The 19036-nt window shown below is 36.0% G+C and overlaps 1 protein-coding gene across 1 annotated transcript in view; it reads left to right on the forward strand.

Moving 5' to 3' along the window:
• The window catches only part of ADGRV1 (adhesion G protein-coupled receptor V1), a 3979741-nt gene that overhangs the window by 173836 nt on the left and 3786869 nt on the right, over positions 1-19036 (forward strand). Inside the window, exon 8 of the mRNA XM_044064182.1 lies at positions 3621-3950. Coding sequence (XP_043920117.1) covers positions 3621-3950 — 330 coding nt within the window. The remainder of the gene's footprint in view (positions 1-3620; positions 3951-19036) is intronic.

Raw genomic sequence — 19036 nt, forward strand, 5'->3', positions numbered from 1 at the left:
AGGGAAGGAAAGGAAAAAGCAAACAGACGGTGCTATTCAGTCATACTAAGACAGACAGACAGCAACTTAAAAGAAACAATGTGCATAGTAAAGAAAGTCAAGCAGAAGGTGATTTTTTATTTTATTGTTTCGAACTACACATTTGTAGTGGAAGTTATAGAATAATTTGCAGTGCCAGTGTTTTGGGGAGAAAAGTTACAATGTCCACCTTGAGGCAAGTTGTTAAAGAAAGTAACTCTGAGATGGTGTACTCAAAATAAGCCATATAGACTGCAAAAATGCTCAATAGGAAGATACTATCTTAAGTAGGACAAGAGATTTCAACTAAGTTTTAGGGGAGGACAGTGAAGATGATGTTCCTATTACTCAATGCCCTTTTTTAAGTTAAAAGATGATGTAAATTAGGATACGTAAAGAAAGAGAAGAAATTCTGCATCAGTTAGCTAATGTCAAAACTTTATAGTCACTAGTAATGAAGACAGCCCATTGTCATGTGTTGGTAGATCAAAAGGTGGAGATCAAAATTAAGGCAAAAGTATTAGTCGTACTTTATTGTCAAGGCATAATGAAAGAAAGCCAGAGAACTGCTATACTCTTTTTGTTTGGAGTACTCTCTCCAACGCTGATCACAAAAGTACCCTAAAATTGGATTGGATCTAAAATCTCTCAAAAAACGGTATGTGAACTCTGGTCTGCACTGTGATAAATGATAACAATTTGCTAATAGCTTTGTTTAGAAATAATCTATTATTTTGAAATTTTGACATGGCAGCACAGCTACCAGTGACAGTAATTTAGAGTAAAATCTTTATTTTGCTTGTGGTTTGCATTTTATTTTATTTTAACTTGGAATGACTTTAGAAAGTGGAAACATCTTCAGAAGATGACTTATTAGTTAAATACTTATATCACTATCATTAGAGGACATATTTTCCATTAAATTCCCTCAAGTCCCCCCTTTTCATTTAAATTTAAAGACATCTCTCAATCTCTGAGATTAAAAATCATATATCACAGCACAGGGTCAGAAGAAGAAGCTCAATCGCATTTCTTCCTATACTAGATCCTATTTAGAAGGTGATAGTGAATCTTTGTAAATGCTTTATTTATTTAATAATGTTTGTGCCCATAACCAGTTTTGACTTTTTGATGAAATCCATAAATCTAGGTGGACCAAGACTATATCAGTGGACCAATATCATAGTAGTATGCCTAAATCATAGCAGCTGATTGGTATGAATCTCACTCACTCACTCACTCACTCACTCACTCACTCACTCACTCACTCACTCACTCACTCAAGACTAACTAACTAGCTATTCAACTAACCAAATAAATAATTAACTAAATAAAGTAAGTTCTTTGGAGTATATTTGTGTAGTTCATGAGGCTTAGAAGGAAATCATATTCTGGAATGAACTAACTTCAAGACGTTTTGCGATTAAGGAGTATTCGGATTTGAATGAATGCTACATTTTAATGGCTGTGGTAGAGCATATTTATAAAGATATTGTCTTCTTTTACTATGCCTTGTGTTTGCCATCAGAACTATAGAGAGTCTGTTATTATATGGAATTTCTGTTGTATACAGAATTATGGAAGTAAGGAATGTAGCCGAGGAACAGCAGTGTTGGGTTATGCAGAAGTTCTGGTTTAGGAGGAATAAGACAGAAAGTGCACAAAATTAAGGGTGTTGTAAATTAGGAGACTGGATAATCCCAGTTTAAGAGACAGTAGTTAAATGGGTCAGGAAACGGAGTATAATGTATAGTATCAAAACATAAATTATATGTCAAAAGGAGGAGAATGCAAATTTCCTTAAAGGGAAGGGTAAGAGAAGACTGATAGGCCACTGGAAATTAGCACACTTGTTGGGATTAAAGAGTGCTTTGAGTAAGTTTAATAATTTTTCTGTGGAACTGAGGTTACATTTTTCATTGACTGTATTGTAGAGAAACAGCTGGTTACATTTTTTATGCCTCAGTATTTTTATGAAATAATGTTTTAGCTTTGAAAGTCTTAGCTGACAAAAGTTTGAAGGAAATGTACACAGATATCAAAGTCTAATACAATGCAATGCTTTACCTGTTTCATAAATTGTAAACATAAGACACGTTTGAAGTGATTTGGACCACAAGAGCCTCTCACTTTCTGTATAATTTTTTTCATCCCCATGCTTGCTGACGATCTAGCAGCACTACTGTTCTCTATCCCTGGGACAAGAGCAAAACCTGTTCCTATATTCCCTAACACAGGAGGAAGCGATCAATAGTAAATACTTGCAGAAATAATAGGAAGAACTTTCTATAAATGGAACATAACTTATAGCATCAGTGGGCATCCTGTTCTAGGACCATCTATATAATACCTGAACAATGCCCATTGCTGCGTGCTCGTATTTGTGGAAAGAGGATGGCAATGAAATTTGTCTTTGTCCTAGCCATGTTTATTAGGCAGTCACTAAGAACAGAAATGTGACACTTAGATTTTTTTTAACCGGTGACCAGTTTATGCAGATGCATTAACAGAGACAAAGACATTGGAGTAAGTTGAGGACTGTGGCATATAAAGCTAGGTTAGATGCATATGAAAAATCTCATTTTGGCAAATCATTAAACAGCATGCTAATTTACCCAACCATAGGTCAAAAACTAAACAGGAAAATTTCAGCCAACAGGATTAACAACTTGGGAAAGAATGAAGATTCAAATCTCTACTTCAGAGTACGGAATATGACAGGGTAGGCTTCAGTGATAGACAATATAAGACCCATTATATTGCTATGTTGTTCTCAGGGCTCTCATATTGCTTTTAAAGGAAGTCACTTTCAACTTTATCATAGATGGTAAGTAGAATATGTTGGAGATCAGAATCTTTAACTCCCATAGTTGGAATCATTTAATAGGTAAAAAAGAATCATATTCAGAAGGTGCACATGTGGTAAGTGTTTTAAAATTAATGTATTTGTCTGATTGCCACAGCTCTCATAAATTTTGAAAGCTGTACCAGAGGCATGTAATTAACAATTAATGCTGTCAACTGGATACATGATTTAAAGATGCACATGTTTATTTTATACTGAATGTGTAGACAAAGTGCTAGGATTCTTGTGAGGAGATGGCTGGGTACAATATGCACAGCAGCCGTTAGTTTAGTTTCAGACAGTCCTATTAAGATGGGCTGTCTTTAATTTTTGTTTGGATAGGACAAAATATGAAAATATAAACTTAGCAGAGCACATATTACCTTGTTGTACTTATCTGCTTATCTGATGTCTTTGCACTCTTAATCTGAGACAGATGAGTGGTTTGTGCAGCTGCAGCACTCGATTAAGGTACAAAAAAATAAGAATCTATTTTTTAAAGGAGAAATTATGTTTGACCGTTTTGCCACAGCTGATGTTCATGCTGCAAAGTTCATGGTGAATGGAGATGCTTAAACTACCAAAGAATAAGATCTAGGTTTTTTTCACTGAGTTCCTGAAAAAAAAAGACCAAACAAATGTTGTAGCAGACTCATGACAAATGTTTTTGTTTGAGCAATATGGAAAACAGTGACCTGTTTAATCAGTGTTCTGACCAGAATGAGATAAAACATCATGCTTTTTCTCTCTCATCTAGCTGATTTTCTTCATCCAAGATAGCGATGATGTTTATGGTGTGGTAACATTCTATCCAACAGAAAGTCAGAAAATTGAAAGCAATCCCACAGGACGATTTGTATCACTGAGTTTTTCCAGGCAAAGGGGGACTTTGGGAATTGTCCGATTAAATTATACTGCATTATATATTCCTGCCGGGAGTGTGGATCCTGCAAGAGCCAAAGATGGCGTACTGAATGTGACCAGGAAAAACAGCATTATCTTTTCTGCGGGACAAACGCAAAGTGCAGTAAAATTACATATTAGAAATGATGCTTTCCTTCAGAATGGAGCCCATTTTCTTATTCAGGTATAGTATTCTTTTGTATGTGAATACATTTATTATCTGCTTCATAAGTAGTAGCCATGTGAAAATAATGGATGCTTACTTGTATATTCACTTACCTAGAGGATTATCGGTACAGCAGTAACATCTTCACTCATGACCAGAGGTACTGACTTACAGATATCAAAAAAAAAAAAATGGAAGTTCTGTTTTCATTAGAGGAAGTTTGGAAATCTTGCCCATGATTTGTAATTGTAGTTTTTAGTCATTATCATGATTTCATTATAATTTTCTAATGCATGTCTATATAGCCAAAGTTAACAACAGATTCTAGGCACAGAACACTCAATAAAACAAGCTGACAGGTTGACAGTAGTATATACATAATAAACATGAAAAACATAGGATGTGGTAGATGAGTATACTGGCGTAAAATGTAAAATTCCATGAAAGTCCATTATTTTTACATTTCTTAGGCAATCCAACTTTGTGCCTTACTGGTATTTTTCAATGTCCCTGCTTAAAACATGGGTAGTAAGAGTTCAGCAGTGACTTTAAGACATTAGCGTCTGTGTAGACTGTGGAAGGCAGATGGTTTCCAGATGTTTTCTTCCACTAACAAATAAAAATTGAGTTTTGAAGTTTAAACAAGTGTAAGTGTGTACTGTACAGGTAGTATCAATGCATGAGGCACCATATATGTTGGAGGGGACTGGAAAGTTCTTCATTTGTCACATACTGTGGAGTCTTCCATCACTGAATGTGAATAAACTTGAGATATGAATAGCAGAAATTACAAAAACTACCAAAACCCTTGATAGCCACATTAATTTAACACATACATGTTAACCTAGTGGAGTTACAAAGAGCTATGCAAAGTAAAATTGTAAAATTGGTAAAAGGTTTCAAGAATCAAACCAGTCAAGGGTCTTTGAATTACATTCTGAATGTATTGAATATATTTGCAAAACAGTGTTACTAAAACAAACAATAATTAGTAAATGAAAACTAAGCAAACAAGCACAGATGCCAACCCCATCTCAACAAAACCAGTGTTATTACATATTCTGAATTATTGTCAGAGATATAACCATTGCACTCATTCAGAACCTTCTGCTGGACAGTAACATTAACCTATCTGATGGGAGAAATCTGACATGATAGAAGATGCAAGCTAGAGAAAAAGTTGGGCATAATGTAAGAGAAATAGAACAGATGTGGTAAATGGGTTGATATGGGTAACCTAATGTATGAGATGTCAAAAATGCATTGCATTACTGTCCATCATACTTAAATCTTAGGTAAGTGTGAAATGATAGGGTAACAAATAGATATAATGGTATTTACTTTATGGAAGCTGATGCTGCTTTTGTTAACATCCACCTACCTGTTTTTAAACCATATGTAATGTTGCTTAGGGACATGGTATTAGTTACCCAAGCAGGGTAGCCTAAACTTCTATATCTCTGTCAATACTCTGTTGGCCATTTATCAAGAACTTTGGCTATGCACAGACATAAAATCCCTTGGAGATGTATAGGTCAGATCTGGGGCTTCCTCCCAGTGGTTCATGTCTGGCACACCTTCTATGACAATTGCCCAGGGGGCATCCTCATTAGTTGCCCAAACCTCTACAGCTGTCTCTTCTCATACAGAAAAGAGCAATGATTTAACCTCCAGATCCTTTCAGATTACTGATCTCATTTTATCATGGATACTGAACCCAGCTGTTCGATGAAGAAACCTCCTTTGTGTCACTTGTATTACCTGTGTTCTTATCCTTGTCTACTTTAGACAGCTGCTCACCCCACCTGCAGGGAACAATCTACCCTCCTTTGGGATAAAACCTTTACTTATGATATAAACATGTTTTTTTTTTATTCCATCAATGCTAGACTTATCCGAGAACCACTCAAGATCTTGATGGAAATCACAATCATGTGAGGCCAAGAGGACATCATCTTCAAAGACAAAAAATGGAACATTCACATCCTCAAAATAGTTCTTCAGATATAAATTGTATTTTGATAACTGTCCAAGAAGATAATGAACAGGAAGAGAGATAAAGTGAATCCTTGACATTGTCCTGCACCAGCTTTAAATGCATTTGGTTTAATTCTGAGAATCCTGGCACAGCTCTTGGTCCTTAAATATACAGACCAGATGCTATGCAGTAGCAGCCCTGTGAAATTTTGCTATTGTATCCTCTATCGTGAGACATTTTGAGGTATGTCTTTTCCAGATCTACAGAATATATTTGTACAAAAGTAACAAATATTTATGACCCTTCCAGTACCTATGCATCAATTGTTCCATGGCCAGAACAGAATGTACATTGCTTTCCTTGAGGTGCTACAAGACCTTTTGAGACTTTAATATTGGCCAAAGCTCCTTTCAGTCACCATGGTTTGTACTTTGTTAAGGAGGACAAGGAGGACAATCATTACATAACTGGAAACTTCCTCCTGTCCTCCCTTTTTTAAATGGTTCCACTATCCCAGCTTACCTGTCTAGTGATACTGTCCCAACCCTCCACATTAAATTGGAAAAGCATGTTAACTTTGAAACCCCAACAATATCTAGCAGTTTCAGCATTTCCAGCCTTATATGATCCACTCTTATACTTCTGATATATGGAACTTCACCAGCTAAAATGCATCCAGTCCCACCATCTGCTTCAGTAACACCCACTGTATTCAGGAGTTCCACAAAGTGCTCCTTTTACCTCTCAACAATATCCCCGCTTTGTTTACATAAGGGCAATAATATAAATTTAGCTTGTTTTATGCAGATGTTGAAAGCAAATATGGTGAAAGCAATCACTTTCAGTGTAGTAGCTAATGACAAGATGTCTGTATCCCCATTTTGTTGCTGAGTATAGGAGACATATCCAGTCACTCAACTGCGTTTCTGATGCTTATTGTTACATTCAGCACAAGCCTCATACACCAAAGAATGATGTTCGCTTACTGCCAACAATCACTTCTTATAATTTTTGAATGAGGTTGTACATGATCCTGAAGGTGCATATTCAGAAAAAAGTACTGTAAACGTTAATCCTCCTGCTCTGACTTCCTATACGTCAGCCTAATTGTGCACTCTCCTAAGTGTGGCTCTGGAGTTCTTGCTTCATTTTCTTTCTCTGAAACACTGTCAGGTGTTCAGTATGCAGTAACAAATGTGGATTAATGAAAACTGTAGTTCCAGTAAACAGTAGTATGCATTTAAAGTTCTAAAACAGGCAAAAAAAAATACGAACACTGTGTATTCAGCTCTGATCAAGGATCAGGTCATGCTACTGTGGATGGTCTGCACACCTTTCTGGAGTTTCCCTTATTTTATTCAGGGACACTGACAGTTGCCTAGTTCACTAGTGCTCTTAATCTGATATTAAATAAGTTCATTAAATATAATAAACATGCTTCTGTCTAAACACCAAATGCTTCATAATGTTCACTCAAGGTAGAAACCTTCTTGCCCTGTGAAAGGACCCTATATCCTCACGTCACTAAGAGCCACTTCATCTGTCAGGCTTTTACATGAAAAAAAAAAATAAAATCCTCAATGGTTTATGATTTTTTTAATTTTCTTTTCACTTAGTCTGGAAAACAATTCAAAACCCATCAAACACTTTGACTTGAAGTTTTCACTGATTCACAGAACCTTAGCTACTGAATCATAACCAAGTGTAAGCTAATGCCAGAGTACACTTCAAAAAGCCTTTTCTGGTTCAATGTATTTCTCTGGGCTTTTTAATCACAAGATAGAACTCAGCTATCTCTTGACATTGTGGGGTCATGTTTCCACCATGTCTTTAGTGGGAGGCCACCCTCGGAATTACTACACTATGATTCTACAATCCTCTCTTCTGCAAATTTCCCTGCAATTTATTACATGCTTTTCCTTTCATGCTTTACTTGAATCAAGGTTATTAAATGAATATGACAGCATTTTATAAAAAGTGTAATGATAACTAAAGTTAAGGGTCTGCATGCTATTTGGCAAATATGCCTTGTGACTGTCAGTTTCAATTGTTTTGGTTTAAAAATTACAACACCTCCGTTTCTTCCAACTATATCATGAATATGAAAAAAATGTATTTTTAAGAAAAGTATTATATTGTCAGACAAGAATGTCATCCATCGTTGAATAAAGATTGGCTTAAATCCTTAACTAGACTATTTCCTCTGGAAAGAAGACTTTATTTATTTATTGACATCTGATTTTATTTTTTTAAGTTTTGCTAAGTTGTTTGCAGCCAGGATCAGACATTCTAAACAGTTATCCTTATTCCTAATGTTGTATTATATTGTTTTCTGTCTTAAAAAAAAAAAAAAAAAAAAAGAGAGAGAGAGAGAGAGAGAACGAGATTTGTTTTTGCTGCCTAAAATAACTTTTTAAACAGGACTTAAGAATGTTCACTATTTTTGTTCTTGTGTTAGGATGATAATAATGCTGTTAAAATTTTATGAGAGAAGACTATGATTACTATTGATTGTATGTTTGCATTTAATTTAAAACCTAGAACCTACCATTATTTTGCAATTATTAGTATTTTTAACGGGAACCATATTGTCACCATTACTTTAAAGCTGTTTCACAAATGTAAGAGTCATTTGCAGCAGTTTTATAACATGTGGCTTAGACTTTACTTCTATGCTATGTCAAGTCTGAAAGGAGAAAATCATAAAATCGAGATATTTGGTTAAATGAAGGCTCAGTAGTCTTGATATGTGTTGTATAAAGGAAAAAGAGGTGATGTATAACTGTTTTTATTATTTTTACTTCACAAAACATTTGCTGCTCAAACTGGTTTTGTAGAGCAGAGGGATAAAGACTTGCCTAGAACCTCTATGGCCTAGGATCAGTTAGTGACCCAGTGCTTGAGGAGCCATTTGGGTGGCGATAGGAGTAAGTGGCACATAACAGATTACCTCTCTTTTGGAGAGCAAGTTGTCTTTGTTTGCTGGAGTGCTGACACCTCCTGGACAATGGGTCTATACCATGCTAAATACCATCTGGAGACATGTTTGGATCTGCCAAGCTATAAAAGCTGTAGCTTTCATCATGTTTGTGTGGAGACATCTGTGTACCATGTGGAAGGCATAGCAGGTTCTCACTTTGGATGGCATATATGTCACTTTTCAAAAGAGGGCTTAGGTTTAATGTAAGAAAAAATACTCTGCTTTTTCTGTTTTAATGAACTGAGATTTTAATGGGGTATATAGAAACAAAATGTAAGTTATATAATAAGGGTGAAAGTGGTGTTTATGCATCATACTGTTACACTTACCAAATGACTAAGGCAGAGGTGCTATTAGTAGAAGAAAGTAAAAGAAAACTGAACACAAAACATATAATTCCAAAACATACATTTAATCCAACCTATAGCAAACAGGCACAGCACAGATGAGTAACAGACGGGTTCTACAGGTAGCAATAATAGCAATGATAATAGTCATAATAATACACAGGTAGAAAGAGATACATATACATAGATAGATAAACTTGAACTCTAGATTTGGAGAACTGAGATACCAGTTATAGGCAAAGAGATCCATGTGTACATATCTGAATTTCCTCTGCAAAAAACAAGAATGTTACTTTATTACCCATCTTTTCCCTTAATTACTTTGTAAATTGTCAGACTTCATGCCAACCAGCGAATCAGAAATCTGTGTTACACCATCCCTAGGTTTGTCATATGTTTATGCCCCTCTGGATTACTGGGTTGGATGAATGGTAAACTGAAAAGCGGTATAAACTCTTCCTTCATATATCTATGGATGATAAGCATGTATATTGAATAGAATGGTTCTGCTGCAGATACGGAATCTGCTGTCGTCTATTTTACTTAACAGGTTAACAATTGCTGGAGCTAATTAAAAGGCTGTGTCAGCTGATGGCTTGGGCTATTAATATCTGGATTACCAGTATGTGATAGGACCTGGCTAAATAAATTTGCCAAAGACACAACGGTGGGATGGGGGTATAGTTACAAATATGTACGAGCATAATAATTTGTAAAATTATGTAGATATTTTATTCAGTTGGGTCACAGAAAATGGGATGCAATTTAATGCCAAGAAATGCAATGTGATGCAATTTGGTTATGGAAATAACCATTATTCTTATGCTCTGAATAATGAAATTTTGATCTCAGAGAGATTTAGGATACATGGTGGACGATACCTTGAATTTTGGTGATCATATAAAAACAGTGGTCAAGAAGTGTTATGGTCTTTTAAAAGATATCTTGAGGCATTTCAGTAGTAGAGAGAGAAGTCTTGATTCCACTTTTTATCTCTATCATATAGCCTGTTATGGAATACTGTGGGTCTTTCGGTTGTTACAACGCTTGTCAAACAAACATGCTTGATAGAATCCAAAAGATGGTCACTAGCAAGAGAGAAGACTGAAAAAAAAGCAGTTCTAAAGACAGTTTGGAGACTCTTTCTCTGTACTCAGTTTGCTATAGTCTTTTAAGAGGTGACTTGATACCTGTGTATAAATCACTAAGGAATGAGGCATTAGCAACCTCTCTTGGGGTTACATTATTTGGTGTAGAATCAGTACCAGAAATAACAATCTAAAGGAGAGACTGACAGATGTTAAAACATCAGTTAGGAACAGGTATTTTTATCATAGAGCAGGGATATTATAGAACTCTTTCCCTAAAATATATAAGGGAAACTGGTAGTGAGAACTTTTTAAGTTTATGATAATTAAATACTACTACGTTTGGCAAGCTCTTAAATGGCTCATAGGAGCACCTGAGTTTGACTTTCTTCTACATTGAACATTGAACAAGTGCAGATAATAAGGTATTGGGGAGAGAATCACATTGAGTAGGATGAGAAATATATGCACTAGACTACTTGATACAAGCTTAGTCTGACAAAAGATTCATGCAGCTAAAATGATTTGCTGGAAAGGCTCCCCTGGGGTTCAGTCTTAACCTCTGATCATTATGTGGAATCTTCTCCTCATGTCGGTACATGTTTTCTGTAGGTAATCCAGTTTCCACTCAAATCACAAAACATGCTAGCTTATTGGCATTTATTCTTCTATTTCTAGTCCAGGTCATGACTACGATGGATTCAAGAAAAACAGTTCACTCGCTGCATTTAAGAAACAGATAAGTAAAACTGAAACACATTTCAACAAAGCAAGTAATTACTGCATATAATTTTTATATTTCTGTTGGAAAGACATATATGGAGGACTGGAGGAAGTACAATCTAGCATGGCAAAGCAGATGGCTCTCTATAACTGAATGATGTTACCTCTGAGGAAAGTCTGACTGGACACATGTCCAGTTTCAGCGGAGGCCCAGGGAGAAAAGCTCCACATGAATAAAACAGTAATATTACATATTAATATTACAGAATGACATTTATGCAAGAAAAAAAATTTATACAGAGTGTCATTTATACAGGGAAAAATAATTGTACAAGAAAAGTGGCACTAATTACATAGCAACTGTGTATGATGTATCATTTACACATAGTAAATAGGTAAGTAATTACACAGTAAGGCATTAGACTAGAAATGAGATGACAGATAAAGTAGATAGTCACAGTTTTGGTTTGTAGAAGAGAGATTAGTTAGAGGAGTAGGATTACACTTTGATTATGTAGTTTGCATGTTTAAAGCAATTCAAGATGATGTATATTAAGGGACATTCAAGGCTGTTAGTAGTGACAGATCCAAATTAGACTTGATTGTGAAAAACTATAGGACTAGTCATTAACCACCTTAAGACATAAGTGATTTAGTCTGGGGTATTACAAGGACATAGCCATAAATCTGAGGAGCAGTTAGGCATCTGTAGGGGGAATCAGGTTATTGCTGCCAGTTAAGGAAATCTGACAGCAAAGGATAGCATAATTCATGCCATCCTGAGATCTTTTAACCACTAAACAGAATGGCTGTCTATATTACATGTAGTCCTTCGGTTACTTCTTTAGCGTACCTGATAGAATGGTAAGCACTTCCTATGGGGTTTGTTTGTTTATTATTTAAGCTCAGCATGCTAACTTCTTTAATAGCTACTTATGCTGAGTACTTTTTGAAGGCCAATTGTGCACCAAAAAATGATTACCAGTAAATGTTCTTATGAGAGAGAGACATTCCCCTTAAGGACTACAATTGGCAGCATCTTATTTTTCTATATAAGGAGTATAATGTTGAGATTCATAAACATTTTAAAATGCTTAATAAGAATATTTCACTACGGTGAACCCAAGGATATTAGGTCTTCAGTGAAGAACTGTAAATCTTAGATTTAGTCCAGGAGATGTCTGCCTTGCTTTGGTGAGGAACATCCTTTGAAGTTTGGACTTTCTCCAGGAACTCCAGGAAACAATAAAAACCCTACAATGTGAAATGATAGGGAAAACAGAATCCTTGATGGGTCTGGTAAACAATAAATAAATAAATAAATAAATAAACAAAATGAATAGTTCAACCATCCTGGAAATCAGGAACTTAATCTACTGAATGCATTTCATGTTGTAGCAGGGGGATGCACTCAGGTAGAGTGTAGGTCATTGTATTATACAAGATGGCAGAGAAGTTAGGTAACCACTTAAATGATGTAGAGGCATTAACACCATCTGAATTTCTGAAATTGTCTGCCAAAGTTATACCATAATCAGTTACAGTACTGATAAAATAGTCTTATTATAGAATGTAGGGTGCCATCTGCTTGGAAAAAAAGCCCAGTAGATCCGTTTCATAAGAACAATAAATCCATATCTGTCTATTGCCCCAATCATGCTTTTAATCTCTGTCTAAGAAGTCCTTGCAAAATATATTTTCTCTTAGCTGCTTTATCACCTTCTTACTTACAGTCTCTTCTGTAACTCTTAGGATGTTCATATCCTACAATGGGACAGACACAGCCTTACTTGATTTAACAGAATATACCAGAAAGTAACTTGTCACTAGAAAAGCTGTTAGATCTGTATAGTCAGATTTCACCTAAGTGTTTGATGTGGCCAATCTTAAGCTACTACTAAAACTCCTTTCTTCTTGTAGTTTACCCTTTAGTGCCTATAGGTAGTGCTCTACCCTGAAAGCAAAACTCTGTCAAATGGAAAAAATATCCTCTCTTTACCTCTTCCATTTTCACTTGAACTTTCAGAAGGTTCTGTCCTTAGCCTTCTTCTTTCTTCTAGCTTTGTCAGCAATACAGTAGATCACTGCAGTGACCAACGTGGTAAAGTACACATGCCACTTAACTGTTTCATTAGTAGCCACCACCGCTTGCACTGTCCAATGGCATAAGGATAAAGCATTTAATATAACATCAAAACATGGCTATCCTACACAGTTCTATTCCTCAGTACTAATAAAATGAAATCTATGGCATTCATTACCAGTAACAATATGGCCAACTGTATCAAACCTCTGGAATACATTTTAAACGGGTCTATATTATATCCTCGAATGCTTAAAAAAGAGAACGCTGATTGATCGAACTTATTTTCGTGAAACTGCAAAATATCGAAGCAGCAGAAACTCAATTTTTTTCCTAGGGAAAGAATTTGGTTGTCCGTTTCTGTTGCTTCAGTATTTTCAGTGTTATGGTGGAAAGTTACCGGTCAGATTCAGGTAAGTGTGCAATTGTGTATGTGAGTGTTAGGGTGATTTAGGTGAGTTAGGGTTAGGGAGCGGGTGAGGCGAGTGTGTGATAGTGACGGACCTTAGGGTTAGGGTTTGGGTTAAGGTAAGTGGGTAGTTAGTGGTGTGTGCATAGTTTAGTGTAGGGTTAGGTATCAGATTTTAGATGTATGTGTGTGGATTTCTGTTTGTTTGGTGTGCTTGTGTTGTGTGTATGTGTTTTGGATCAGCAATTTTTTTCCCTGGGAAAAAAATCTCTGATCTGACAGTTCGAGATTGTAAGCTTTCGCTTAAATTAGGTTGATCAATCAGTGTTTGCTTTTTTAAGCGTTCGATGATATAATATAGACCCTTTTAAACAACATCCCCCTCAAGCAGTTTAATGCTGAGGATGTCAATTCCACCAAAATCTTACTTGTCATACTCAATTATCAATTAAAATTTGTCAACTGTGTTAATGCAGTTGTTACAAAAAACAACTGCAAGTCAGAATGACTCGACACAGTGTTGATGCATTTGTGTTACAAAAAGTATGCTTATGCATGGATCCTTGTCTTTGACTTTCTCTTATTATATTCTCATTGTAGGTTCTCCAATTTTCAGTCACCAGTTCAGAATAAACTCTAGAATAATCAGATTTCAGTATTTAGTGCTGGTCATCAGTCCAGATACTTGCTGCTTCTCTTATCTTGAGGTAGTTGAATTGCTTGAGCCCAAGTGTGCACCGGACTACAACCAAGTGAAATTCATTCACAAATACCTATTTTCTGTTGACTCTCTATAACTGATGTCCATCACCAGCTGGTAGCATTTCTGCAGTTTAAGATCACTCTGTCATCTGGTTATCCATTCTTAAATCCAGGAATCACTGTAGTGATGCTTTCTACCCTCCATGTTTTTTGGCAGCTTGTAGAACAGCCACCTTCTTGCCTCAAGGCAGACCCCAAGTTCAGTAATTTTAAATGATATTTAAAAGTTCATCCTAGTATAAATGATCCTGTATGTGGGGAGTTATTTTTGCAATGGATTAAGTGTAATTTATAAATTAATTCTAGTTGCCGTTGTGTGTGTGCAAGAGACACCTACATTTACTCACAAGCACATACACATATAAATGCATGTGTGTGTGTGTGTGCGCACACACACACACACACACACACACATATATATATATATATATATATATATATATATATATATATATATATATATATATATATATATATATAAGTATACATTTAGGTTTACTATAAAAATTTTGAAAATGAAAACAGTTTTTTACAAAATTACTGAATTGTTTATCTGACTTTGGTAATACCAAATTACTAAAATGTTGGAAATGGTAACAACGACAATTGAAATTCAAAAATAAGAACTTCCAATGTCAAAAGTCCATGTTATCATAAACGTTTTTGAAGGGGTGCAACCCATCATGCACCCCCACATCCCCTGCATAGTATATATACCAACTCCAAGATCGCACTACAATGAGGAAAAGGGAACATTTCCTGATGTGCACTGTACTGCGGTCTCAATTCAAAACATCAACTTCATACTGGTGAATTTGTATTCAATTTCACTAATATGAATTCGAATATTTTCAGTTCGACATTATGGGTGTTGGTAGAATACACATTTGACCAAGCCGTATTCGACGAACTGTGTTTTTGCATTTTGATAGTAAAAATATATAACTTTGTTATTCTATTGATCTTTATATTTTTACTCATATTTTACTGTGTTCTGTATTTTGTTACAAACACCTAAAATAAAGTTGAAGATAAACAGTTTTAGTCAGTTCTTGTCCCTGTAGATACCACATATAGTTTTGCAGTGACCTATTATTAAAAAATGAATTTTGATTCAAATTATTGCAAGTATTTGATTATAATTTATGTTTTGCTTTGTAGAATCACTTTTTTATTAAGAACAACCTCTACAAAAAATATTTGCAAATATTTTTTCCAAGGCATTATGAAAAAATATATTTTGCCTAAAATGTATTTCATCTCACTGGCTCGTGCATGCCTAAGGAGAGACAAATCATGAATAATCCACTTAGACCAAAAAGTCAGACTGTTCTAGCAAGTTCTAGCTTGTGTATTGGTGGCGTGCGTAGCAGCATACCTATCCTTGATCTTAAGCTTACTTGTGTCATGATGAAAGAGTATTTAGTGCTGCCATCTCTCTGACTGAGAGTCTGGGGTTTGTTTGTGGACTTGTGAAATTGTGTGAAGTCCTTATATTCTTGCATTAACAGGGGTTTTCTCTTCCTTCCATGCCCCAGGCCCACCTTGCTTACTTTAATTGGCTGTTGCAATAACGAGTTATGTATCAGAATGCAGAAAGTCATGTCTTTGAATATCACTTTGTCATACCCTGATAGCAAACAAAAAAGGCAGTGCAACTTCATAACAAGGGAGGAAAGACACCCATAACATCCCCTACTTAATATAATCAGCTTCAAGGTTTGCTGCGACTCGGGTTAATGGGAGACACCTCCTTGCAATATCCCATACCAAAGCACAGAGTTCACTGAACTCTTGTTTGTGTCTTTCGGCTTTTCCCGGTTTGGGGTCGCCACAGCGGAACTCCAGTCCGCTAATGATTGGTAGTGGATTTTTACGTACCGGGTTACCAGCCCTGATGCACAACCTTCAATGAAGCCACGCCCCATTCACGTATGCCTCCACACAGAAGATGCTCTAGCTGAGAATCGAACAGGACAACGTCTTGCTATGAGGTGACAACGCTACCGCAGCACCACCACCGCAGTACATAGAGTTCACTGAACTCTAGTTCAGGTAAAAATGTCACTCTCAGTAGTAGTTTTACTGCTAAGCTTATACTGAAGTCAGGTTTACAAATCTGCAGTTTGTCTCATAATCATTACGGGTTTTGTGTTATTTTAACACAAGCAATAGCCTGCATACAAAAATTTTGTCAATCTCTAAATTCAACCTTCTCAGCAAACATTCCCTAATGTATTGTGAAGTGTGTCTTATTGTGTCTGCCCATAAAATAGCCTTTCACTGATTTTGATTTAAATAAATAAAAATATAAGAATTTGCCAGTCATACAATGATCACTGCTACTGCAGCTTTAGTCTTTTGTAAATCTATATCAACTTATCATTAGTAATGCTAATAGATAAGCAACCTGATTCAGAGGGATGCCACGATATTAATTCAGCCATGGGAAACAAAACAAACAAAAAAAAAAAATCCATCATATATCTTAAAAATTTGGTAATTAATTTGGTCAGTATTCAAAGCTGCCAACACTGTCACATAAAAAAATGACAGAACTGGATTGCGGCTTTATACCAAATCATTCAGGCCATGTTTCTGCTGCCATAATGACAGAAAATTGGAGATATTGAACATGATTCGGGTACCTGACTATTCACGTCCTTTATCAAATGCTTGTTTGACCATCTGCTATCCAGCAACCTTGAAATTATGCACTGAGAATGCAGTGTTTTAAATTCATTAATGAGAATTTTTCTCACTCAGCAGAATAAAGCAGTCTTCAAAAGATCTTTTGTTCTTTTTTCTGTGGGAGTGCATTTGGGGTTCTCTCTGACCTTTTCTTCTTATAAGCTTTACTTGACTGACAGTTCCAACGACAAATTAGTGCAGTCAGCAACAACTAAGCCAGTATTTGTAATCAGCTGTCTTTAAACCATTTAATCTTGAAGGATGTTTTGCAAATTATGCAGTAATGGATGATGTTAATGCATAACAGTGTTCTCTGAATTAACAAAAGTCACAGTACTTTACAAGGACTTTAGTTTCTAAGGTTTGGGTGAACAAAGCAAATGATGAGTTGTGAAAGAGGCCTTGAGCCCTTTGCTGTATGGTGCAATGTTACTGATGACAGTGGTTATTCAGTAGGTTTTGCATCTCTTGTTTACTTAACTACTCAAAAAGAATAATGCAATTCATACCTTAGTTCAGCGCATAACTTGAGCACTGAAACTACCTCACTGAGGTATTAGCTGTTTTCAACAAAACTGTATTTGCTGATGACATCTTTCAGTTTATTCATATTAACAGTGTTTGACTGGTGTGCTGAGCTTCTGGATTTTCTAGGCATTGTCACTTTAAGCTTTTCTGTCTACTATTCTATGTCAGATACAAAAATGTAACAGTTTTGTGTGTGTGTGTGTGTGTGTGTGTGTGTGTGTGTGTGTGTGTGTGTGTGTGTGTGTATGTGTATGTGTATCTGTTTGTGTCTTGTGTTCTGAGACTGAAAAATAGAATGTATTTGTGTATGCAAGTTAAACCATGGCCCCATGTGCATGAGTTGGTGGTAGCTCAGGTGACTGTAAAAGATCCCATAATAAGTCCTAGTGGGACTAACCCAGTTAACAAAGGCTAAATAAAAATAAAATAAAAATAAACTCTTCAATCTCAGAAGTGAGAAACTTAAGCTCTGTCATTTAATACTCTCTTAATAATTTCACATAGTCATAGCACTCTTTTGGAAGCTTCACCAGCCTGCAGTGCCTCCTGCAGCTGATTATGTGGACTCCTTATGCATAGCTTGCAGCATTTAAAAGCTTTCTTTGACACTGCATCCTTACCAGTACAGGACTTTCCTGCCTGTTGTAAGGATCCTGTATCTCCCATCTCTGTGATGAAGAGGGCATTACCTATCAAGCCGTCCTCTGCCATGCATGCCATTGCACCTCTATGGATGAAGTATGGCACTGTGCTCAAGTTCAGGTTATGCATTTGCACAATTCTGAAGCTTGTTTTTTAACAGAGACCTGCAATTGACCCTACTCGCTGTCAGTGATAATGCAGGAACCCCATCAAAAACCTCCCTGAGGAAAAGGACAGGCTAAGCTGTAAGCTACTTCTGAACTCATTTCGAAAGCTGACATCAGTAGCATGATTGCACACTTTTCCTGTAAGCTACAAGACAGCTTAACAGCAGAAGAGGCTGGTAGGATAAAAAATAATGGATATGTACACAGTTGTACATAAAAATGTTGCTAGCATTGTTCTTCTTTTATAAGCCTCTCTTTTTAATGGTCTGTTAAAAATATCTTGCCCTGTCAAGTGAAGAGAAATGCAGATTGGCACTGGAAGGTAAACAGACCAACTCTCATGCTTGTCAGGTAGAGATCACTGAAGGCAAGCACAAAGAATACTAAAAAAGAATAACTAATCAATAGGAGCTGCTGTCTGCCCACCCAGAAGTTAAAATTAATTTTTAAAAATCAAAGCGTGATAGCAACCACATTTAAAGTACTCACTCCATTAGAAATAGATGAAAATTATCAATAAGGTTAGATCAACGTGTATTTCAAGGGACATCAGTAAAAAATATTAGGCAGTCTGAAACCATTTTGTTAAGAAATCAGTAACCTGACTGGCTAGAAGAACCCGGACTAAAAATATTTTTTCCTGGTTTGCAACAATCAGTTTCTTTCATATGTCACCCTAACATGATAAAGATAGTATATTTAATTT

This window comes from Protopterus annectens, chromosome 2.part2 (assembly GCF_019279795.1).
Source record: "Protopterus annectens isolate FY-2018-M chromosome 2.part2, PAN1.0, whole genome shotgun sequence".
NCBI classification, from domain to species: domain Eukaryota; kingdom Metazoa; phylum Chordata; order Ceratodontiformes; family Protopteridae; genus Protopterus; species Protopterus annectens.